The sequence below is a fragment of the Oculina patagonica genome, chromosome 3, assembly GCF_052425735.1.
Source record: "Oculina patagonica isolate OP01 chromosome 3, crgOcupat, whole genome shotgun sequence".
NCBI classification, from domain to species: domain Eukaryota; kingdom Metazoa; phylum Cnidaria; class Anthozoa; order Scleractinia; family Oculinidae; genus Oculina; species Oculina patagonica.
This window is the reverse complement of record NC_135760.1, coordinates 26287358-26312528: the sequence shown is the minus strand read 5'-3', so window position 1 is coordinate 26312528 and position 25171 is coordinate 26287358. Positions and strand designations below refer to the sequence as shown.

Genomic DNA, 25171 nt, shown 5'->3' with positions numbered 1-25171 from the left:
AATGTCCCTTTTCTCGATACTTCAAGGTCACCCTTTGGAACAGAAGAGAGCCAAATTTTCTTCGATCGATAATGGCCAGTTTGCATTCATTCACAAACTCCGAATCGAGAAAAACAAAATCTAGCAACTGGCTTTATCCCAAGATTCTAAACTAATCTCTCGACAATGCAATTAGTTTCAGAAAACCAGTTTTCAGACAAAAAACTGATTTGCAGATAATAAGTTAACATAAGTTAGTCGACACTAAAAGCTTTTAAATTAGAGATTTTCCCTTGAAATTTTAATCGAATATCAAGGCATTTTTAAAACATTAACCTGTCAAGCCTGGCAGTAAAGTTTATTTTTTCCCATCCGACATAATCTTTCACAAATCCCTCCCTTCCCCGGTCCCGATCCTAAAAGCAACAAAGATTTTAAAAATAATAAAAAATCACTTAAGTTGAGATGAGGTTGTGTGAGTGGTGAGAGCACTTGCCCTTTCACCAATGTGGCCCGGGTCTGAATCACGTACCCGGCGTCATATGTGGGTTGACTTTGTTGTTGGTTCCCCTCCTTGCTCGGAGGGTTTTTCTCCGGATTCTCCTTTTCTACCCTCCACAAAAACCAATGCTTCCAAATTCGAATTCGATCGGGAATACACGGCCACTCAAGTTTACTACTACCGTGGCTAAATAACTGAGGTAATATATTTTTATCTATTTTTATGTGTTAAGTGTTATAGACTAGCTAAATTGAGATTGGAGTGCCAACTTCGAAGATATTCTCTTACTCTGTCTTCATAAATGCACATGATGTCAAATCTAAGAAAAGAACAGTGACGAAATACCGTCTCCATTACCATTTCTTTGACAGTCCGCCAACGTCGCTGCACGTAATGATGGCATTAAAATTTGCTTTTATAAGACGTCTGACTGGTTAACCCTCCTTCTTAGATCGCACTTGCCTTAGAATCGTTGATCACCCGACGGAAATGAAGATAATCCCTCGTCACACGAAAAAAAAATTTTTAAGTCCGTTCGATTTTCAATAATTGTTCTGGCTTGATATCCTACTTTGTATTTATGATCGGTGGGACGATAATAGCTCATTTACATTTTAATTTCCTCGTGAATACTGCAAAGCACCCTTTATCTGCAGCTGTGGATACGATAATGAGATATTGATGACATTTTAACAGGACCTAATGTTATTCTGTTTAGCTTTGCGTAATAAGACCAGTGCGACTGAGGAAAGTAGCCAAAATTGTTTACTGAATGTGCTGGATATATTGATCGAGTATGAATACAAAAACCCGTATTGTCTTTGGATTGCTTTTTCCACAATACACTGAGGTACAGTAAGGCCGGGAGTTGAAGGTACGCACCTTAATATACAAGCTATAAACGCTTTATAAAGTATCCTTTTGAACTGTTTTATTTATAGCGAAGTGAACTGGGATACTAATATAAAAGCAAAGCGCTTAAACAACCATGTTATATTGTATAAATAACTCATTTTTTGATATAATTTGAACGTTCTAGTTGAATGTAAACGATCGTTAGTCCTATAATTACAACAGGTTTAGTATTCATCTTGCTAATAATACTTTGGTTGCGATATTAAGGCAATAAGGAAAGCCTCATACTAAAACGTTTAAATATATAACAAAATACGTATAAATTCGAAAATATTTTGTAAAGAGAAGTTATAGATCACAAACTAAAAAGTTGTGAATAGAAAAACGTATGCAAAAACCAATGTTGCTATTAACCAGTCAGTATTTTCGACAAATATGTGACAACTTTTACAAGACACAAGTTTTATTGACGTCGTCTTTTTCTACAACGATGATGTAAATTCTTAAAAAAAATCGTTACTTTAAAAGATTCGTAAAATGCAAACTTTAATCATCCTACATTTGTAAAAATAAAAATTAATGCAAAACCCGTGATAGAGGTGTTAAAAACGTAAAATGTTTTAAATTTTAGATTGCATCATCGACAAGTCTTAAAAATACAACGCCGTACATTTTATAATCTACTTATTTTTATTTTTATTTTCTGTTAAGGTTTCGTATAACTATTAATACCCGTATTTTTGATCAAATACTATATTAAGCTCCTTTTCTGCTATTATTATTTTAATATGAGTCGCCAGTTAATTATATCTTTCATTTTGCACTGAAAAAACATCTGTAGCATAGAATCGGGCAATTCATATGCATTATACAAGGCATTCAAGCTTCACTTACAAGTCTAACCCTTGCAAAGCAAACAAAAACATTCGTAATGCCATTAATATAAAAACCCTTTACTTGTTAAAATTCGATAATAGCTTTTAACCACTTTGATACATTTGCATATAACGCCGAACATATTTACTTTTTGTATCTCTTCGTTAAAGAGCCCACCTGCATGCAGACAGTGCAAATGTAAACAGTAAATATATCTTCTAAACACCATGTCAAACTGTAACACACACACTGACACGTACTTTTAACAGTTCGCTGTCGGCTACGCCATTAATATTATTACGAAATAGTCACTGCAACGAAACAACGTTCTCTCAGGTTCTGATCGACTAGAAATTAAATTTTATACGAGTATTTGGGCCAGCAGTTATAAAACACACTTCTTTTATCACCACTGGCTGTAGCAGAATATTAGTAACGGGTCACTCTTAAAAATTACTTAAACCTGGAACATTGGAGGGACTGGAGGAAAAAAGATGAACTTAAGTGTTCATCTGCATCTTCAGTTTTCCACGTATTTGTCGGTTTTCTCGCTGGCTCTAAATTTGGTTTTTACTACCGACGGTATAAGCGGAAATGTCGTTATTACTAGCACATGTCATGACACAAACGGTCTTACCTTTTGAAATACTGAAAACGTACATGGGATTTTGCATATTTTAGCCGATAAAGGACTACTTTCTTCGGCTGTGTAGAGTAGAGTTGTCAGCTAGGTCCCGAAATTGAAATATTCGCTTCTCAATCAAGGTCATTTTTCAACCTTCGCTCAATGCCGATCAGTAGTGATCATAATATCCTTGTTTTCGCATTTCCAGATAAATCAAGGGAAAAATTGCTACTTTCCTAGAAAACTAGAAATGTTTATGAACAAATTGATATAAAAATTGTCGGTGTTCGATGCGAATGACATATTTGACAACGGCTCGAAAATGCCTATTTTTCTAATTTTTCAGACGTTGCGGCGGCCCAAAGCGGCAAAATATTTAATGGCTCCTAACGCAGCCAGAATATCATTTAGAATCAAACCAAATCTGTTTTAGTTCTAGCCTCGGTGAAGTCTTTCAGTTGCCAGAGTTTCAGGCCTGATTATTTTTTCGCGCGAATTTGAGTGGGTGTTTTTCAGAAAGACAGCCTCTTAAAAGCGGTTGAAGCCGACAACAGAGATTTTCTTTGGCCCTGCCTTATGCGCTTACACGCTAAGGGACTGACATCTAAATTAAAAGAACCTCAAAACAAACCTTGCTCAAATAAAGAAACAGATTACATTTTTGGAAGTTATTAGCTTTAGCAATAAAACATTTTAATGACCCGTAAGATAAAATGGCAGATTTAAAAGAGCAATGTCACGATATTTTAAGTCATTTTTCTGATTACTTCCGAATTGAAGGAAACCTCAAAATAACAGTTTTCTAACATAGAAAAACAACACAGGAGGACCAATAAAAACGCAAAAATAACCAAGGATGGGTTCAACTGACGAAGATTAAGATGGATTACGAGCAAGAAAAATCTTGCCAGTTTTTTTCAAGCTGCATTCTCCGTGACGCAGCTCCTTTGCGTCTAATAATATAATTTGCATATAAAAATGATCGCCTTTTCATTATTTACATCAATACATTCATCTACATCAATGATCTACCTACCGTCCTTCGAAACAGTACTGTTACATTATTTGCTGATGATACGGCCCTTCACTGCTCTTCAGAATCAGCTTTAAGTTTGCAGACTATGCTAAATGAAGACCTTGTCATACTAGCACAGTGGCTTCACGAACACAAACTAACATTAAATGTTTCGAAATCTAAATTTATGCTCATCGGTGGTCCGAAGAAGCTTACTTATTTCAGCGAAGTGGCCTTGTCAATCAATGACAGAAGGCTGGATCGAGTTAATTCTTTTAAGTATCTGGGTGTGATTATCAACGAGAACTTGACTTGGACAGATCATATAGAAAACCTCCGTAGTAAGGTATTACAAAGGTTGGGCGTACTTCGAAGAATTAAGTGTTCTCTACCAAGAGATATCAGAGAACTTTTCGTTAAATCAACTATAATACCTCTGTTAGACTATGCGGATGTCACATGGGGAGACAAAGCCAATTTGACTCTTATGAAGAAAGTCCAAGTTCTGCAAAATTTAGCTGCCAAAATTGTGCTCGATATGCCAAGGCATTCATCTGCTACCGAGGCGCTCCAACAGCTTGGCTGGGATAATTTAATGGAAAGAAGAAGACTTCATAGATTAATTTTGTTTTTTAAGGCATTAAATGGCTTGATTGACTGGGATTTTAATTTTTATAGCTTTAAAGACATTCATAATTATAATACTCGTGGACGAAATGACATTTGTAGGCCCAAGTCATGTCGCTCCTGGGGCCAGAACCGTTTTATTAATCAAGCTGCTCACGAATGGAACATTTTACCCGACAAAGCAAAAAGCGCATTTGACATTTTAACTTTTAAAAGACATATTAGAAGTATTTGATAAGTTTTTTAATTTCTTATATTCATTTTTTAAAATTTAACTTTTTCATCTTCTATTTTTAATATTCACTTTTTAACCATTTTTATCATATTTGTTATTTATTTTATGCAGGGCCCCACTGAAAACCACCTTTTTGTGACGTGGGCTCCCTGCTAAAATATCTTTATTATTATTATTATTTGAGCCGTCTTAACAAAGAGCTAGTCAAAGTAATTTTTTACAGTGAAATACATCTGAAGAATTAGATAAACTTAAGTTAATCAACCCAGCTACTTTTCCTTTCAACTCCTAAACCAAATGCGACAGTTTGGGTAATATTAGTTATGGAGTTTTTTTTTTATTTGGTGGTACAACAAGACAGTACTATTCTATTGATGATTATCTTTATTTTCTCTTCACCTGTCTATTTGTTTATGTATTATTACTGTAAAGAGAATTAAGTAGTCGATCGCTCTTCGCAATTTTCAGCTCGTCAGCGGCTCATGTCAGCAGATGACTGATAAAGGAAAATAAACAGATGTTTATGGAGACTTCTTGACATGTTTTTTTTTATATTATTATGAGATTTTAACTGAATCCCTACTAATCTATCCCGCTGGATCAAAACACGAAAACGCCCCACAAGATACATGTAACAAATGCAAGCAATATATCGTGTAATTTTTAATTGCTGTTATTTTACGTGTATTCTGAGCAATTTATAAAAATGTAAAACTACCATCTCAGAAAACGAAATTTGAGAATTAGGCTTGAATTTGATTGGATCATTACCTTGAAATAGGCAAACCTACAATCATTGACCGGCAAAACTTTAGCGCAATTGCTGTTTTTTTCTTAATTGAAACATAAAAAATAAAGTAATTCCCTTTCGATCTCCCCCTTTACAATGTAGTAACATGCAAAAAATAATGCCATCAATTGCTGCCTATTTTTGCTCACAGTCTGAAACGCACTGGGGGATGGGGGTGGGTGTGCCAATGAATTTTGTCAATGAGTGTAGGCCTGCTGAGATGTGGCATATAGAAACAGTTAGTGAATTCTATCAGCTTTCAAATCATACCGATGTGGAAACGAGTTTAAAAATACAAACAAAAACTTTTCAATCCACTTTCCTTGGGTAGTCAGTATATGGCAGTGATCACAGCACAAAGTGCTGTACTCTTATCTATGGCTTGAATTCGCTTGTTTTTAATAACTGTTTACTCATAAATGCTGAACCAATCAAACAATGTTACTTATTATTCTCCTTAAAACACTGATTTGCATTTTACATGTAATGGCTGTGATTTTTGTCGTTAAGCCGGATCAGCAACGTAAATGTATCAAATGGAACTATATAGTTTATGTAGTTTACAACAGTTCGTCTTGTCCTTTTATAGATGTGAGCTGAGGTTTTTTTTTCAAGTGCCCGCTGTCTAAGCTGAATTGTCAAGCAATGCGGATTGAAGAAGCTAAAATTGTGTACTTTTTGACGCTCATTTGCTGGGCCACAGGTAAGAGCTAGCAAAGAATACCGAGTGAGAAGCGAAATATACTTATTTCATTTGCATCCACTAAACCTAGTAAATGTAGAGACTGAAGGACGGAACATTGGCAACCTCAGTATTCGTCTTTTATAATTTAAGTTGCGGCGTTTTATATTCCAGCTGGCCTTGCAAATGTTTTTTTATCAAATTTAAGGGTTGTATATCGTGCTGGCCGGGAAACACGCAATCGACTTTCTGTCCTTTCGACACATAAGATTTGCCGTGTAGTTTGACACGAGTTTTACACATGCGAGTTTTTTTGCTTGTATAACCGAGAGAGGGTTTAGTCTAAGTGATTTATTAGTAGTAACTTTCCTTCTTCGGTGACGCGAAAATTATACTTTGCGAAAATTCTTCTAACATAAATTAAAAGAGACGCCGCTCTCATATGATCTACGTCTTGGCGGGGCATCTTGTAACACTGGCCAATGTTTTCAAGTTGTCCTTCGAAATCCGTCTTAAAGGGATTGTGTCGTGACTGAGGTAAGACTTTTTATTAAGTTTTGCCAAACACTCGCTATGAAACTTAGTGGTAGCGAGGAAATTTCTTGTATGGATCTAAATGACAAGCTTCATTTCAAACAAGTCTATATATGTCTTCTGGGCGTTTTAAATAAAAGTTACAAACAAACGAGATTAACTTTGAAAACTGTTCAGCCTGACAGTTTTTCAAAAACCCTCGTTGCGATAATCTGATTAAATTTTCTTCAAGATTTGTCCATCCGTACTTTCTTTTGTTTTTTTATGTTTTATTAAAACGTTACTTTGACTGTTTTTTAAAACTTAAAAGTCGGTAGTTATTTAAGTAGTCACTCAGGCTGGTGGATATTTGCTTATGTCCAAATTTGGCTAAAATCCGTGAAACAGTTCTTTGGTGTTTTTTAACTTAAAAAATTTATGTTGAAGTTTCCTTTTAGTTGAAAATACTACCGACTTTGTACGTTAGAGAAAAGTTATGAGAAACCTAACTCAGGATATATTTCAGAACCAGAAGATGCCTGTAAATTTACAATAATTACAATACTACAGAACGAAAGTTTACTTTAGTTAAAGATTTGAAAAGAACACCTGCTATGGTCAGCAAATATAATAATGGGTCGATCGATTCATGAGCATAATAGATGTTGCATTTTAAAGAGACCTTATTCTTGCTTTGACCTTGCTATTATATTCCTCAAGTTAAACGTACCAAAAAGTTAAACTAGTCAGATTTTTAATTATAGCTCAACCAATGAGAATATTTCATTCTGGGAAAACCTTTCGCATGAAAAACTACCTTTTTTGTGAACAATACATTTTACTAGAAATCAATACATGTCTAGTAGCTATAATTATATAGTACTAGACATCAATACTTAGCAGAAGACACTTGTATTTACCTAGAACAGTATATAAGCAACGCGTAAACTGTTGCAAATTGATTAGGTTTGCTTTACAATAGACTTTTGGCTGAGTTCCAAAGAAGTCTCCTGGTTTTTCTGCTGCGTTGTCGCTGATTAACGCTAAACATTAATGCTTAAGAACAAGCTCCCCGTACCTCCGGCATAGTGTAACGAGTGCCGGCTGCTAAGCCTGTGGCTCAACCGAGTTATTTCCCCGCTCTGCAATTAACGTACAGCGAAGGTCACTGTTTGCTATTGGCCATTTAGCCACTCAACCCGCCAAGAGCCTAAGCTGCTAGTAGAGACATTTGCCAAGCGCTCAGGTGCAGGCAAATACGCGTTTAAATAGCCATCGTCACACGTTACTGAATGAAAGCGCTTGATGTCTTCTTTATCTGTCTTCCTTAGTGCTTCGCTCTTCAGAAGCCGCAGTGGAAACGAATGAGACGCGACTCTATAAAGAACTGTTTGAAAACTACAACAAGTACACCCATCCAGTTATCAACGAGTCTCAACCTGTTAAAGTCGTGTTTGATTACCAGCTCATTCGCATTATCGATGTGGTGAGTCATACATATTTATAACGTTGCAACCTGTTTACCATGTGCAGTTTGCAGAGAAGTTGAATTTTTAGCCGCGAATGATTTATGCCATGTTGCCCATGGTGAACTTAATTATTTAACGGAAAAATTAACAAAAAACCGTGTACGGAAAGATTTTTGTCATTCTTACCTGTTTTTCAGAAATTTAAGCAAAACACTTCTCTTTTCTTAGTGGCCCGGGTCCACTAAACCTTTGCCTTAATACGTGATGGGGATCTATCGGGAACAATATATAAATCAGTGTGTTCAGAAAGTGAATATTCGCAGTTTGTATATCAACGATAACACGGATAACAAAATGAAAGAACGAATGAGATTTTCTAAAACAACTTTTTTTGTAGGAAATTTTAAAAGTGTATGCCAGAGCGCAAGTTGTACAACAGTGTATAATAATTCATATCGAGAAATTAAATCGTTACTCTGGTTTAAAAATTGTTTAAAATGTTTTAAAAGTTTGTTTAAGTCCCAACGTTTCGGCTGAAACTTCAGCCTTCATCAGGGGAGAGTGAAAAGGATTGAATTTCATGTTTTGATATTTTTTACCACAGAGCGCAAAAGACCAGTTTATCAAAACATATGCCTGGGTCAACCAAGTAAGTTAACTATTCTCTGCTTTTATAGCTGTCAATGTGAACAGATCTATTTTCTTTCTCCTAGAAAGGCTAGGCCTCTTTGAGAGTACATAAACCTCGCTGTCCCTCGCAGATAAACGATTGCTATTCAACGTGGTAGAAATACTAAATGTATTTAAAGTAACGCTTATGCTGTTTTTGTTTAATAGTACTGGAATAACCCTCACCTTACGTGGGATCCTGATAAGTACAATGGCATCAAGGAAATTCACGTACAACCCTCAGACATTTGGGTTCCTGATATTCTGTTGTACGACAAGTAAGGTCCTATTTACGTACTTCTATTTTATATTTACCTTCTTTTCAAACAGGGCTTAAGACTAATGAAGATGAATTTTTTCAACAATGAATCGAATTTACCATCTTTATTATTTACAACACACTTGATGATTTCGACATCGCTGATCATAGCAGTATGCAGGACGCGTGTAACATATCAACCTAGTAAATGGCCCAGCTCACCACGAGTCTCTCGTCGCTCAGTTGTTTAGAGCGCCCAACCAATATCTGGGAGGCCATGGGCTCGATTCCCGTCGAGAACTCAGAATTTTTTTCTTTGTCCCATGCTCGTGTTGTTGTTGAAAAAAATCATCTTTTTTATTTATCAGCGAGCTTAAAAATTTACCATCTTATTTACAGGACTTAAGACTGCTAAATATTGTCCATATTTTTCCTTTTGGTTTTTCTGTTTGGTATTCTAGTCTTCTAGTCTTTTATAAAAGAGTAATGGGTGGAGTCTTACAACCATAGAGTGAACATAAACCTCCATTTTATTACTTATTTGCTGCTTCTTCTTCTTCTTCTTCTTCATCTTATTATTATTATTATTATTATTATTATTATTATTATTATTTATTATTATTATTATTATTAATATTATTATTATTATTATTATTATTATTATTATTATTATTATTATTATTATTATTATTATTATTATTATTATTATTGGGTGAGAGCAAGAGTCTCCTTTGCTCTAATACGCTCGGCCTTACTGTGCCTTAGAGGATCAAGATCTATAAGAAGAACACAGGACAATGTACTAACAATGTAGACATTGCAATAGATAACGCAACCGCCCGCCTAACTTAGTTTTATCGAATTTTCATATATATATTTTTTTGTTGTTCTTATTTTTGATTTTTTTAGATTAATATTTCGCTATTATATATTATTAATTACTCTGTAAATAGACAACCAAAAATAAGTCGTATTTGTTAAGTATGCACAAACTTAAGTAAGAATGTATTTTTAGCCATTGTAAATATTTTAGAAATAGAGAAATAAAATTATTATTTATTATTATTATTATTAGTAGTAGTAGTAGTAGTAGTAGTAGTAGTAGTAGTAGTAGTAGTAGTAGTAGTAGTAGTAGTAGTAGTAGTAGTAGTAGTAGTAGTAGTAGTACAATTATTATCATTACCATTATTATTATATAATAAAACAATTCTTTATTAAAAAGAACTCCTGTGATAATTATATATTGCGCAAAACTATTTACAACAATAAACGGTTCTATGATCAGGACAACTCGGATTAATATTAATCCGCGAATTATAATAATAATAGATTATAATAGGATTATTATAATCCAGTAATAGATTATTATAATCTAGTAATAGATGAAGACACGGCAAAAAAATGGAAGGATTAGATTATTATTAATATTATAATCCGGATTAAGATTAATATTAATCTCTAATATAATCCCGATAAAATTCCGTGAATGTTCGGATAACAGATATGTCTATTTGGCTATCTGACAGATATGTATATGACAAACACACTGCAGACTTACAACACAGGTCTGACAGGACATAAGTCACTAATCACATCCGTCACATGACGATCACTTTTGCATATGCTAAAGATAGATTAGACGATGTTGTTGACCCTAGAAGTAAAAAAAAAGGATCAAGCGCCTCTGGGTCAGCGAATCCGTGCCGTGGGCATGTTCTTTTACAATAAAGGAGACCTAACGACAGGGAATCGTTACCAGCTGCGAAGAAATAGCGACAATCCCAAACACACCAACTGTTTCAAGGTTCGGAGTCGGCATATCACAATGGCAACTATGAACAAGAATTTCTCCCGTCTCTTGGCGCCTTTTGTTGATGAAAATATTATCTGTGAACTGACATGGTAAGCATATTGTATATGATGTCAAGTTCACGAAAAAACTATTTCAGCTGTTTCAAACAATAAAGTATGTTTACATCAAGCTTCGTATCTATTCCTAGCTTAGTGCTTGAAGATGCAAAGTGGAGTAGCGGTGATTCCGGTCAACTTGGAAGGGCGCACAAAGTACGCGTGGGTCCAATCTTCGAAAGCTTTGGACTAGGATTGAGTTGTTGAGATTAATTATTAAGATTAATATTAATCCGATTAATATTAATCTTACATAAGATTAATATAAATCCCAATGGATTAAGGCACGGCTCAAACCTCAGTAATAGATTATAATAATCTATTACTGGATTATAATAATGTATTACTAGATTATAATAATCTATTACTGGATTATAATAATCATTAGGATTAATATTAATCCAAATAATATTAATCCGAGTTGTCCTATATGATACAGTTGTTAAAATGGAAAGCAAAATATGTTATATAGAAAATGAATTAAAGCTGAGAAGCGTTTACAATTGGAATGAGCGATTTAAAATGCAAAGGAAACATAATGGTTACATTGTGCGTTTGATGTGATCCGGCGTACGCGTGTAGCAATCCAAAACAAGGCCCGTTTTTCTATTTCAAACTGCAAGAACTGACGCACCGTTTAGAAATTCTACTCTCGATCAACCTTTCTCTTCTGTACATAACATAAAGACATAACTCGAAAAGACATTTTTCTATTTATTTTCCATTTGTCTCATTTTTGGTTTGTTCAACTTTTTGACCAAGGAATGCACAATACTCAGAAGCTGGCTGGTGGTATATTAAATTTGACGTTTTTAACATGATTCTAATATTGTGTTATATTTTTCACTCTTCTCAGTGTTGACGATGAAGACCGTTTTGCTGGTGGAAGATTTACGTACAGAACCAACGTTGCCATGAAATACGACGGGAACGTCACGTGGTTGAATCCCGCCATCTTCAAAAGCATCTGCAAAGTGGATGTGACTTATTTTCCATTCGATGATCAAGAATGCTTCCTCAAGTTCGGCTCGTGGTCTTTTGATAGCTCAAAAGTGGATCTTTATGCGCACGGCGGCGATATGTTGAACAAGAACTACGTGAAGAATGGAGAATGGAAGTTGACGCTTCTAAAATCGCAACGAAACAAACTCAAATATCAGTGCTGCCCGCACGCGTTTGTTGACGTCACCGTGCAGATACAACTTCAGCGTGAATCACTGGATTTTGTTCTAAAACTCATTATTCCATGCTCGCTGATCTCTTCCATGATATTTTTAGGGTTTGTTCTTCCGCCAGAGTCAGGTGAACGCATTGGACTGAGTATCACAGTTCTTTTGGCCATGACAGTTTTTCAACAGCTCAGCTCCGAGCTCATGCCATCGTACGGTTTTCCTCTGCTTGGACAGTATTATTTCGCGTGTATGATCGAGATAGGAGCTTCCCTTGTTGTCACCACTCTTATACTAAACTTTTATCACCGTAACAGTCGACGGATGCCAAAAGTTTTAAGAGTTCTAATCTTGCAATGGCTCGCTCGTGTGGTCTTTCCTCACAGAAATGCCAAAGATTGGAATGTGGAATTATCAAATATCGAAGCCTCGAACGCGGCATACAAAAGAAATTCAAACCATGAAGGAGCTCAGGGTTCTGAGAGCGAAAAGGCATCGCTGTCTTTTGCTGACTCGCTTTCTGCAAACAACGAATCGAAGATTTCGTCCACTTATTCCGATCCGTGGATCCCCTTACAAAACAAAAATGACTTTGGTTTACCAGCCAACGGTGTATTGCCCTACAAGAACAATAACAGTCACGACTGCCACATGCTAGCGGGAAACAGACCCAAGAATACTGGTCACAACAGAAAAACGAATTTCTCCAATCATAGAAACAAGATCCGACGAAAGACCTCAAGGAATGATATCTGTACTCGGCACCAGGGCCCCACCAAACAGGGCTCGTCTGTCGTTTCGTCATCAGTGACGCTCGATCTCTTTCAAAATCCTGGAGAAGAAAAGCTTTCCCCAGAGAAGATGAAGAATCAAAAGGAGTGGATTAAGGCTGCACGCGTCTTGGACAGACTGTTTCTGATCGTGTCAGTTTTGATTGGTGTTATCACTCTCTTAGCCTTGTTTTTGAAAGCTCCCAGGTTTCACTTAGCGCCGGACTGACCATATTCTACCCTTATTTACGCACAGCGGTCAAATGCACATACTCAGTCGACGTCACTTCTGCTTTTCATTGCTGAACCATTGAAAGAGTTTGAAACGCAATTTTAATATATGCAAGACGTTTGTAATAAAAACTTGCTTTGCAAAAAATGAGCGAAACCAAAGAACAATTAAGACAAAAAGCTTGTGCATAGATAACGATTATTAAATTCTATAAATTCTATATCCATATTTGGAGTATAACGCTTTAGTTTGCAGAAAATACAAGTAAGACCCAGAATCCCTGACATTGAACACGAAAATAAGTTATCGTGCCATTTTTTTAAAGAAAGAAAATAATGGAAATCTGCTTTAGCTATAGAAAATGCATTCAAAAGGTACGTACACGCCTGCAATATATCATTTTTAACACATCTCTAATCTTTCGATATACAAACAAATTTGTGCTACATTTGCGAGTTTATGAGTTAGCCGAATCAGATCCGAGCTCAAGTCAAGTCCTATATATCTAACTTGATTTGACAAAAGGTGTCTCCCAAAATTTGACATGACACCGTAGTTCTGAAGCCCTATTTCTGTAACGAACGCTGAATGAGGGCTAATTTTAGCTCAAGTTTAACGTAAGGTACTCTAGTTTATGTGTTTTTTAACCAAAAAGACTGCATATACGGCATTTTGTTTAAATCAAGAATTCTATCAATTTAATTAAGAGTGTTTACAACTTGAAATGTGAGTCAAAATTAATACCAAGATAGACATAAGAAAACACTCGGCGGAGAGCTGAACTGTAGCTTTCTTAAAGCATGCACGTCTCAAATAAACTGAACTAAAGCATTCTACATCGACATTCGATTCAACTTTAAGCAAATCAGGCGAAATATCTGAGGAAGCGGGCATGTGTTATCTCAATTGTCAACTTCATTGTCGCGGCCGGAAATGCACACGATCGCATCGCCTCCCACTAGCGAATCACAGAGAACTATGAGTGTTAGCTAGGCGGAGAACGCCTAAAATTGAGGGAAAAAGAAAACTATGTACTCACATCAGCGCTTGAAGCGATTCCTTGGCTATCCACTCCGACATGTTTCTTTTAGAAATAACCGACAATGTCCCGGATGTATTTGAATGTCGTCGAGCGCGTAACGCCCGCTTCCCAAACTTCAACAGTAAAAAGTAAAGTCTTTAGCCACGGTAAAGTTCAAGCCAAATATCGTTATGACCGCCTTCAAATCAGCCCGTATAGTCTAGTTCCGAGTCCTAATTGATGTGGCTAAAGACCTTTGCTGTCTAAAGCAAGCTCAACATTATCTGTACCTGGCAAAACGAGCCGACCGGTTATCTGTGTTTAACCGCCTAAAGCTCGGTTTGAGGTACGATAACAGCCGACGCACAACTTGCAAATCGTAAGACTTTCACCTTCACGGGACTTAATGATGTCCTCCGGCAAACTTCCTTTAGACAGCAGAATGGAAAGCTATAGATCAAAACTGTTCTACTAGTTAGCGCGCGCGCGCAACTAACATTCAAATGATAGAGAGGGGTTGGAGTTAGAGACTGGGCTAGACTAACCACAAGTAAATCTAGAGGGAGGGAGACGGGGGGGGGGGGGGAGAGAGAGACAGGGAGGAAGAAAAAAAAAAGTAAGATTGAATTCACTACATTAGACAGGGCGACATTTCGTTGGAAGAAAGCCGAACAATTCTCCGTATCCTCAAAAAAAAAAAAAAAAAAAAAATGAAACCCCATACATTTCTTAACAGCCCGATAGCCACCTTTTATCAAATCAAGTTAGATATATATGTAACATATCGTGTTACCCTTACGATTATTTACCAGATACACTTTACCAGGTAACTATACTCAAGTCAGCGTTATTTAGGCTAGCCGAAGTTCTTCTCTAGTTAACCAGAGTGTTATTTATGCAAACCGGAAGTGCTACCCACCATCAGCCATATTCTGAAGAGGAGTTGTGATATCCGCTGACCAATCAACAGTGATTTGGACTCGAATCTGACTCGGACGGATCTCTCTATGATATCCTACGAGTGCCATGCAATTTGCCATGCAAATATAACAACCACTCTTAGCGTTAGTGTATTCTGTTTGTCGATCTGAAACGCTAATTTTGCTAATAAGGAAATCATGCACATTCACGTGCAATGACAACACGGAGTGAAAAACAGTAACTTCAATATTTATTCTTTATTTCGTCGAAGTGATTACAGAGTAAATAACTAGAGAAATAATTTTAAAATGTTCCCTTTCCTAGCCGTACACTCTGTAACTTGTACAATTCCACGTTAGAAAACAACATGTACCATACTTGGGGCGTTTTAAAGAAAGGAAGAATTTTGAATATAGTAAAAGTGATTGTAACTTATTAGGTATTATTATATATAATGAGCATTTTTTGCTTTGTTTTAAAAGTTGTCTAATGCGGACTTCCAGTCTTTGTCATGACACTTGCTGTATTGTTAAGATGTTAGTTTGAAAAAAAAGTATTAAAGAATATTTAAACTTACTGGAAATAGGAGAAATAAAGTAACTAAATATAACTCGGGATGAAAAAATGAACCCGCTGCGAGCCACCTAAAACGCCAGCCACTTAGGTACACTAATTAAGTGCTTTGGCAGGCTGAGACTAGAGATTTTAATTAAACAATAATGTGTGTTTAAATCCAGTATCTGAATAGGGCTTTTCACAAGTTGCTCGGCAACTTTTTGGCAACTTTTCATATTTCGAGCAACTTTTTCCCCTTCGAGCAAGCAACTTTTTTTCTCTCGAGCAACTTGTTGCATTTAGAGCACTTTCCAGACCGAAGATCTCCGAAGATTATCCGAGTGTTGTTCAAAGGCCGTACGAACGTTTCCGAAGATTTACGAAGTTTGCCGAAAATTTTCGAGGAACATCTGAAGACGTTTCAACTTTCGGATTATTCTGCATTAAAATATTTCAAAGCTCGTCAGGAAACATGACGTCATCGACATCTTCACGATTTTTCGAGTTTATACCACTAAAGTTCGAGGTGAAATTTCAGCAAAATAAATCAGAGTTGATAACAGACCTTACAAACAGATAATCGCCGAAATATCATGAACTAGGTGTCCCAGTTTATTTTGGAGGGTAACCGGTTACCATCGGAAGGATTATGGGAGCTCATTTTCGGGGCTGTGGCCGCGGAGGGGCAGCCAAACTTTTGTGGGTCCCCTGTGGATTACTTGTAACGACAACAAAAGGTGTCAGCGGTCGAAGATATATTTGGTATGCGTTAAATTTGGCGGGAAATTAAACAAGATGGCGGACTGAGTTCGTGTAGTCGAACGAGTCGTTTTCGAGCTTATCCTTTATTACCCACCTAAGCTTATAGTGGCCTGTAGCCTCTTTTAGCTTCTGGAGATCATCAAGATCCCGCGTCTCTTAAGAAGCTTCCCTTAGACTTGGATTTTCTACGTTAGGCGAGAAACAAAGCGAAGGACTCTCGCTTTAAATAAAGATGGTCGTTTCCGAGCAAAAACGAAATCTTCCATGGTAAGCTGATGCATTTATGTTATTAATGTACACTCAGTCTAGTACATGTAGCTAAAACGAGAGAGAGAAAGAGATTACCCTTTCAGTTCCACGATGAATTATCGTTTTCAAATGCATACCTGCCATTACCCCCAGTCTCGAGATGTCTAGAAATCTTTGCATTGTAAGGATATCATTTAAGACAATGTATGAATAGTTAATGAAAATCAGACCGGGAGATTTGATGAAAAACTTGGAGAAACCCGGGAAAGTCTGGAGAGTTGGCAGGTATGCAAATGTACTGTCCATATTTTCGAGCCGTTAGAGCACCTAACCCAACCTTGCCAAATGTTTAGTTGCATTTGATTGCTCCAGTTTTTATTTGATTGTGTTCGATGCTGATCGAACCCAGTAGAACCCAACCGTGTGACTGGGTTCAATAATTGAGTTCGATACAACGAAGGTTCGATTTGATTCGATTAGTTATGTTGGGATAAATATTTGATCGAAATCAAAGTTAACAGATAGAAAATTAGGGATCCATTCAGTAACTTTGTTATGGATATGCTCAAAGTGATAACATTTCAAGAAGAAAGTTCATGACTTCAAATTTCTCTACAGGGTTGAAAAATACAGACCTAACAGTTTAGAGGATCTGATCTCCCACAAGGATATAATCACAACAAGTAAGTTTACCTCTTTAACAGTAAGTCATCAGATACGCATGAAATAAAAGTATAGTGGTTCTTTTCTATCTCCCTATTCTCTACCCATCTCCCTTCCTCTCCGCCTGTCCCCATACCTCTCCCCTAGGTCTGCCGGTATACACTTGGATGACAGAGACATTTGCAATGGTACTTTATAACAACAACCCAGACTGTACTGGAACATGTTGACAAACTCTGTACTTGGCATCGGTCCTTGCCAAACAGTCAGTGCTATTCCCTGCCTACCCCAATTAAAGTGCTATCTAGATATCAGTTTAAATCTTATCTGCATTGTGTTGTTCCAGAAAATATCCGTACCCCTCCCATGGAAGGCTTTTTGGGTTAAATTCCCCCACCCCTCTGGAAATTCTAGATAATTTTCATACTTTCCTTTAAAAATTTTGGCTTTTGAGACCACCCCCCTCCACCCCCCAGGAATTCCCAATGACCTTCCATGTGGTGGGTACCGGTATGTATTTTTTCTGGAACTGCACATTGAAAATTGTGTAATGCACTGCAAATTAACACTTTGTCAAAAAATGTTTGGCATCTATTTTTATTTCTCTAAGCTCCCACCTAATATGCAAGCATTGCATAAAATTATATTTACCATATTTGCAGAATGCTACCTGTACATATCCATTATTATTGTCTTAACAGTCAAAAGGTTCATTGAGGAAGATCGCTTGCCTCATCTGTTGTTCTATGGACCACCTGGCACTGGAAAGACTTCCACCATATTAGCTGTCGCTAAACAGATCTACTCTGCAAGGGAGTTCAACTCCATGGTTCTTGAGGTTGGAGACTTATACATTGTAAATGAAATGTGCTACAGGTCCTATGTACATGTACATGTAAATATTTTGGGAGAAACCTATTGCTTCATGTGACTTTGCATGATTTTGCAAGGATCATACTATTATGAAGGGTAAGGGTTTGCACCTTTGGGTGGAGCCTCCCTGTCTGACCGTTTGTTGAGTACCCCTCCTGGGAAGTTATCAGAATGTCTGGGTAGCTAATTTACCTTCAAATGCTTTTAAATTTCGAGCTTGGCAAGGTTACTGGCATCTGGCCATGGGTGATTTTTCATTTGTTCATCTTTAGCAAAGTGTGGGTTATTAGTAATATTTATTCATTTTATTGTTTAATGGTACTTATGCTGTTGTCTATTTGCACTCTTGCAGTTGAATGCATCAGATGATCGAGGTATTGGCATCGTCCGTGGAGCCATTTTAAGCTTTGCAAGTACAAGGACAATTTTTAAGTGAGTTATTAAATATTAGAAATTTAAAATCATTTTTTGATGTACTCAATAGTTACTGAGTACATGTACATTTGTGGCATTTTGTACCACACATGCCTAGCAAACATTTATATAAACTTTTGTTGGGCTCTGTAGGTCTGGATTCAAGCTTGTGATATTAGATGAGGCAGATGCTATGACACAAGATGCACAGAATGCCCTTAGAAGAGGTACAGCTTTATGGTTTAATTAAACTCATGATTGCTTATGATTACTTATACATCATTTTACTACTAACATATAAAGAAATAACACTCTTTTCATCTTCTTTCCTGGTAGTAATGGAGAAATTTACAGAGAACACAAGGTTCTGTTTGATTGGCAATTACCTGACCAAGATTATTCCTGCTCTCCAGTCACGTTGCACAAGGTTTAGATTTGGACCACTTGATAATGAACAGATGACGAGTAGACTGGAACATGTTATTAAGACTGAGGGGTGAGTTATTTTGAATAGGGAAGAATGTGTAAATTGTACTGTACCGGTTATACAGAACCTCTCTATGAACCAGACTTGAGGATAAACTATTGGCACTTGAAGTCATAATATTAATCATGTAAACTGCAGTTTTGCAAGAATTTCCACCAAAGAAAATTTAATATTTAAAACATGATTTTGTTGATGTGATGTTTGTTTTTTAACTTGCATGTAATAGTGACTGTTGTTGAAACCCGTTCGGATCTTTCTAAGCAATTTTTGATAATGTTTGGATATCTTCGGCAATCAAATTTGTAAAGAAATCGTCAGTATCTTCGAAAACGTTCAGAAACAAACAGTATGCATGTCCTTCAGATGATCTTCAGAAATATTTGGAGCCTTCAACTTGATACGAGGAAGGCACTGTGAGAGTAACGTGTCTTGTGCAAGAATACAGCATAAGTATATGTACAATTGTGCAGAACTTAATCCTGCACTTCTGAAGCTATGGAACAATGGCACACCAGTACAGGCACTAGGCTTAACTTTACCTCCCTGTTTAAGTGTTATCATGCATTGTATATCCTGGGGTTTGTTTTCAGAGTTCAAGTCTCAGATGATGGAATGAAAAGCCTGGTCAGGCTGGCAAATGGCGACATGAGGAAAAGTTTAAATATTCTCCAGGTTAGCAAAAAAATATATTTCCAATTCCTTCATTTAAAGCTAAGGAATTGAGGAATTCAATTGCAGAAAGCTAATTAGCAGTGGTTAACATACCTATTTAATTGATCTGTTTCAGAGCACGGCCATGGCATTTGAGACTGTCAATGAAGTGAATGTTTATACATGTACAGGACAGCCTCTGAGATCCGATATTGCAAACTTAGTGGAGTGGATGCTGAATGAGGATTTTAGTACTGCTTACAATAGTATCCTTCTCTTGCTATAGACTAATAGTATATGATTCACACTCAAATTTAAAGGAGTAATGTCATGATTATTTTAAGACAATTTCTGATGTACAAAATTGGTTTTAAAGTAAAGGAAACCTCAAAATAATAAAGACACCAAACAATGGGCCAATCCATTTTATATCCACACCTGCCCCTGTTGACGAGGTAAGTCCAAATTTACCCCCTAAGAAAAAAAGATCAAAGTGCTGACATGATGCCCCCCTCAAGAAAAATCTGATTTTTTCTTAACCCCATCATAAAAAATGACCACTTTTTGCTCATTTTTACTTACCCCCTCAGAAAGAATCAAAGGTGCTGACATATTTTAGACCTCTTAAGAAAAATTCGTTAATGGGGGGGGGGGGATTTTTTTTGGAATTGCCCAATCAATGAACCAGATAATACTACGGCTGAGTAAAGATTATGAATGACAAAGTTGAAAAATAGGTCATTTTTCCAAGATGGACCTTTCCATTCTTTTTTTTTATTATTTTATTTTTTTTATTTTTTATTTTTTTTTTATTGAAATGCAACAATACATACAGAAAAAAGACATCGATTACAGTACACGATTAACACTACTTACAGTACTTAGACTACTAACAGTCTTTAACAATACCTAAATACAGCTTACAAAACACTACTTGGACTACTAGCAATTACAATAACACTACAGGGCAAAGAGAAAAGAAGAAGGCAAATAACCATAATTACAGGAAGAGACATTGTACCTTTGATTATTAAAATAAGGATTTAAGGATTTCCATTCTTAACAAAGCTCTTTAAATGTACCACATACATGAACTGCATAATATGTACTCTTAACCCTCTAACAGATATTATGAAGATTAAAACTTTGAAAGGACTTGCACTTCAAGACATTCTCACTGAAGTGCACTTGTATGTTCATAGAGGTCAGTCAACAATGTTTTTACTTGTCTTCACAACAGACTGCAAGCACTCCCTTTTTTTTCTAAAACTGATTATAATTACCGGTATACCGAATGCAAAATTATGTTTCAGTTGCTTCCCCCAATACACCCACGATCCTCGCAGCTTTGAGCTTCAAACCCCTTGCTAACTTCATGTTTGCGTAGCTCAGGTTTGAAAGAAAAGAAAATGTACAAACAGCTCGGAGTTCCACCAGCGACATGATTATATGTCGCTGTTTACTCTGGAGCTGGGTATTGTCACAGCTACCTACTCTTCTAGTTGCAGACACCTACTTCAAAACATTTTGAAACCCCTAAAGGTGCAGTCTTACAACTTACAACTGCATCATAATTAAACTTTTTCTTAGTGAAAGTTTTGTCTTTTCTTTGTTGCAGTAAACTTTCCACAGAAAGTCAGAATTCACTTGTTGGAAAAGATGGCAGATGTTGAGTAAGTTCAAGGAAAAGTTGACTCTCATTTCTATGTGATACTTTGGTTTCAGGCAGTTAATATTTAACAATTAGACTACGAGCCCGAGTTTTCTATGAGTAGAAACTCTAAAGAATTGCAGTCCAAAACCTACAATATTGTGCACTTTGAAGACAAAAATCAAGAAAATTTACCGCTTAAAGAGCTACTCGTGCACGCGACTGTTTTCTATCGGCGAATAGAAAACAGTGGGAGAACCAATCAGATTCGCGGATTTCCAATAGAACACAGCTGAGTTTCTACTAAGATAATTTAGTAGAAACTCAGCCGTGTTCTATTGAAAATCCGCGAATCTGATTGGTTCTCCCAGTGTTTTTCTATTTGCTGATAGAAAACGATCGCGCGCTCGTTGCTCATTTTAATTTTTCTTCATTTCTGGCTTACAAGTACGTAAAATTGTAGGTTTTTGGACTGCAGTCCTTTAAGAGTTTCTACTAAAACAATTAGACTACTCGCCCTCGTTTTCTATAAGCGATAGCCAACTCAGCTGCGCCTCGTTGACTATTCGCTCATAGAAAACTCCGGCTCGTGATCTAATTGTTAAATATATTACTTGAGTATTGAAAGTAATTCGCATTTGTTTGGTTTTGCATTGCTACGCTTATTGATTGGTTAAAAAGACTTGCACTTCTTTTCAACCAATCGGAAGAAAAACCAAAACCAATCGTGACTCGTTCACACACGTTACAGTTTTCCCGCGGTTTGCGTCTGTTACATGTACTTACTTCGAGGTTGTCTGTGTCTTGTCACACTGAGTTGAAAAGCACTTTATCCGCTTAATGGTATTTAGTTATACCCACCTATATTACTATAATATATATATATTATTTGCAAAAAATTTCGGACGATTTTAATTTCAGACCAAAAATTAAGTGTCCGAAAATAAAACCGTCCAAATTTTTTAAGCGTCCAAAATATTTACAGTACAGTATAACTGTTTTAAGTACACAAACAAACCCGATTTGATGAGGAAGGGTTTTCAAATGGCAGAAATGGTGATACTGTAACTAAGGAACTATAACCAGATGATTCTTTGGAAGATCTTGTAGCAGATCATTAAGCCGCTTTGAGCTTCAAAGCTTTTAGTTTCCTATAGAGAACGAACTTAAGTTGCGACACGACTCGAGATACTTAACGGCTTGATAGTATTTGTGATATTTTCGCGTCAGTGTATCTGTAAAACCTTGAGGGTGCAGTAAAACTATCATTTTCAAATGTGTTTTAGTCTACTTGGTGTTTTGTAGGCATAAATTTACAGTAGCTTTGTTCCCGCAAAGTGTCCGGAATTTTTGTCTGCAATTTGTCCGAAATGAGATAAAGTGTCCAAAATAAAATCCCCGAAATTTTAAGCAAGTAATGTATTGTAACGTGTGAAACGTCCCCCTACCACTGCTTATTTAATATCAGTAACATGTGTTTGTTGTTTTCAGATACCGTCTAGCAGCTGGAACGTCTGAGAAAATTCAACTTAGCTCACTGATAGCAGCCTTCCAAGTAGCCAGAGATATGGTTACTCCTGACTCATAGAAACGAACTTACATTGTCCTTCAGGGTTCCTCGGGACTAGCCTCACTTGAGAGGAGTGACACTGTACACAGGGGTGTGGGGTGGTGTGCACTTTTTGATGAAAAATTGTGAGATGAGTAGACTACACTGGAGTTGTAAAGAAAATAGAATTATTTTTTCTTTGCAAAGTTTGCCCTGTCAGCTTCGACATAGTACATATTTTTTTCCTTGGTGAAAATGGTGTCGCTTTCCAAGTAAAACAAAATCGTGTTGTATAACAGGACGTTATGTAAACTTCAAACTGTCGAAAGGTTATAATAACGCTTGAGGCTTGAAAACTGAGATTAAAGATTTCTGGAAACGTACTGACCTTAAGTTACATTACCCTAATAATGAAGATGTGCACCTACGTGTAGATAGGATATTACTTGCAATAAAAGCGGTCATTCAATTACTATGTTTTGTGTTAATTCATTGTGAGTGTTTAGCTGCTTTTATTCTCTGGGAAACTTAACGGTAAAGAAAACAAACAAAACTAATGCGTTGTTTAATGCCAGGAAGCGTCACCTTGCCTCGTCTCGCTCTCGAACCCTCTGCGTTCCTAGTATTCCTCGACCGAAAATAACTATTACTAATCACTGCGCACTAGTCTAAAATAAGAACCAGTTTTTGCCGCATGTACCATCTTCATCGTCATCATCAACATATCATTCCTTTAACTTTTCCTTTAGAAACATTGTCTGTATCCATCGAATTCCATCTAGAGCAACCAGAACGAATATTTTCAGCTCTGCGCCCAGACTCCACGAGGTTGTAGAAAACGTTCTGGACACGTTAATAAGCAACTCACAACTGCTATTATAACTAATTAAAGAATCAAGCGCATTGTACTGAATTCTTGTATTTCGCATTGAGCAAATTGTGACTGAAAGATTTTATGTAAATATGGCGACAACGAAATGACTTCGTGTAGCAGCTGAAAAAAACGGCAATATATCTTTATAAGGAATACTTAATGAGTTTGAATAGTATCCATAAGAAGAACAATCTAAATAGATTTCAAAAGAAATGATCATCTTATGATTGACTAGGAAGGGGGAAGTCGACCAGCTAGTTCTACTTGCAGTTTAGACTGACAAAAATCAGACTACCAAAACTTTGGAACCAGACCACAGAGTGACTTGAAACTTGGCAAGCGGTTACAACGCGACACAAACAGACGGATATTTTGTACCTTGATTTTGCCAAGGCCTTTGATACAGTTGATCACGTCATTCTTATTGAAAAGTTGAAATGGTACGGTGTCACAGGACAACTGATAGATTGGTTTTCTGACTACCTAAAGGACAGATCGCAGAGAGTTGTGATTGAAGGCAGTGCCTCTGAGCGTCTACCGGTCACTTCCGGTGTACCCCAAGGTAGTCTTGTTGGCCCACTCCTCTTTGTGATATTTATCAATGACCTCCCTGATGTCATCCATGAGGAAACCAGCACCGCTCTGTATGCTGATGATACCAAGTTGCACCGTACTATCTTGTCAGTGAATGACTGCTATTCTCCAGCAGGATCTTACAAGTTTAAACACCTGGAGCCACGAATCAAACATGAAGTTCAGCGCCTCCAAATGCAAAGTGCTAACAATCACGCGAAAAAAAACACCTGTAAATCATGAATATCACCTTGGCGATGCAAACATACAACGCGTTCAGGAAGAGAAAGACCTTGGTGTAACCATTACTAGAAATCTAACGTGGGACTCACACGTAATGCGTATTGTACTCAAGGCTAATAGAATGCTGGGACTCTTAAAGAGAACTTGCCCACTTATGACCGACATCAAAGTAAGGCGGACACTTTATCTATCTCTCGTGAAGTCACAGCTTACATATGCCACGGAGGTTTGGTCTCCTGCTAATGTCAATTTGAGAACGATCCTAGAAAGAGTCCAGAGGCGCGCCACTCGCTGGATACTAAGAACTAGAATCGGCGAGATGTCCCACAAACAACGACTGCTGACTCTTCGCTTGCTACCATTAACATATGACAGGGAACTGAGAGATCTTTTATTTCTCTATAACTATTTCTGGATACACTGACCTAAATATTGATCAATATGTTACTTTTGTCACGCATGGCTGGTCCCGCTCTAAGAACCCCACCCTCGTACTTAAACCTGCTTACT

The 25171-nt window shown here is 36.8% G+C and overlaps 2 protein-coding genes across 2 annotated transcripts; both read left to right on the top strand.

Moving 5' to 3' along the window:
* The first annotated feature begins 1216 nt into the window (after positions 1–1216).
* LOC144647258 (neuronal acetylcholine receptor subunit alpha-10-like) lies at positions 1217–14912 on the top strand. The gene is made up of 6 exons (XM_078507033.1): positions 1217–1355; positions 6094–6207; positions 8031–8185; positions 8773–8817; positions 9006–9115; positions 11861–14912. Exons 2-6 carry the CDS (start codon positions 6150–6152, stop codon positions 13170–13172), a joined length of 1680 nt encoding a protein of 559 aa, XP_078363159.1. The 5' UTR covers positions 1217–1355; positions 6094–6149; the 3' UTR covers positions 13173–14912.
* Positions 14913–16438: 1526 nt separating this feature from the next.
* Positions 16439–23444, top strand: LOC144647278 (replication factor C subunit 5-like). Its single transcript, XM_078507062.1, has 11 exons — positions 16439–16701; positions 17302–17366; positions 18048–18184; positions 18572–18651; positions 18787–18860; positions 18970–19129; positions 19711–19792; positions 19908–20037; positions 20898–20975; positions 21390–21444; positions 22914–23444. The coding sequence occupies exons 1-11, from the start codon at positions 16667–16669 to the stop codon at positions 23008–23010; spliced, it is 993 nt and encodes a 330-aa protein (XP_078363188.1). The 5' UTR covers positions 16439–16666; the 3' UTR covers positions 23011–23444.
* The last annotated feature ends 1727 nt before the right edge of the window (positions 23445–25171 follow it).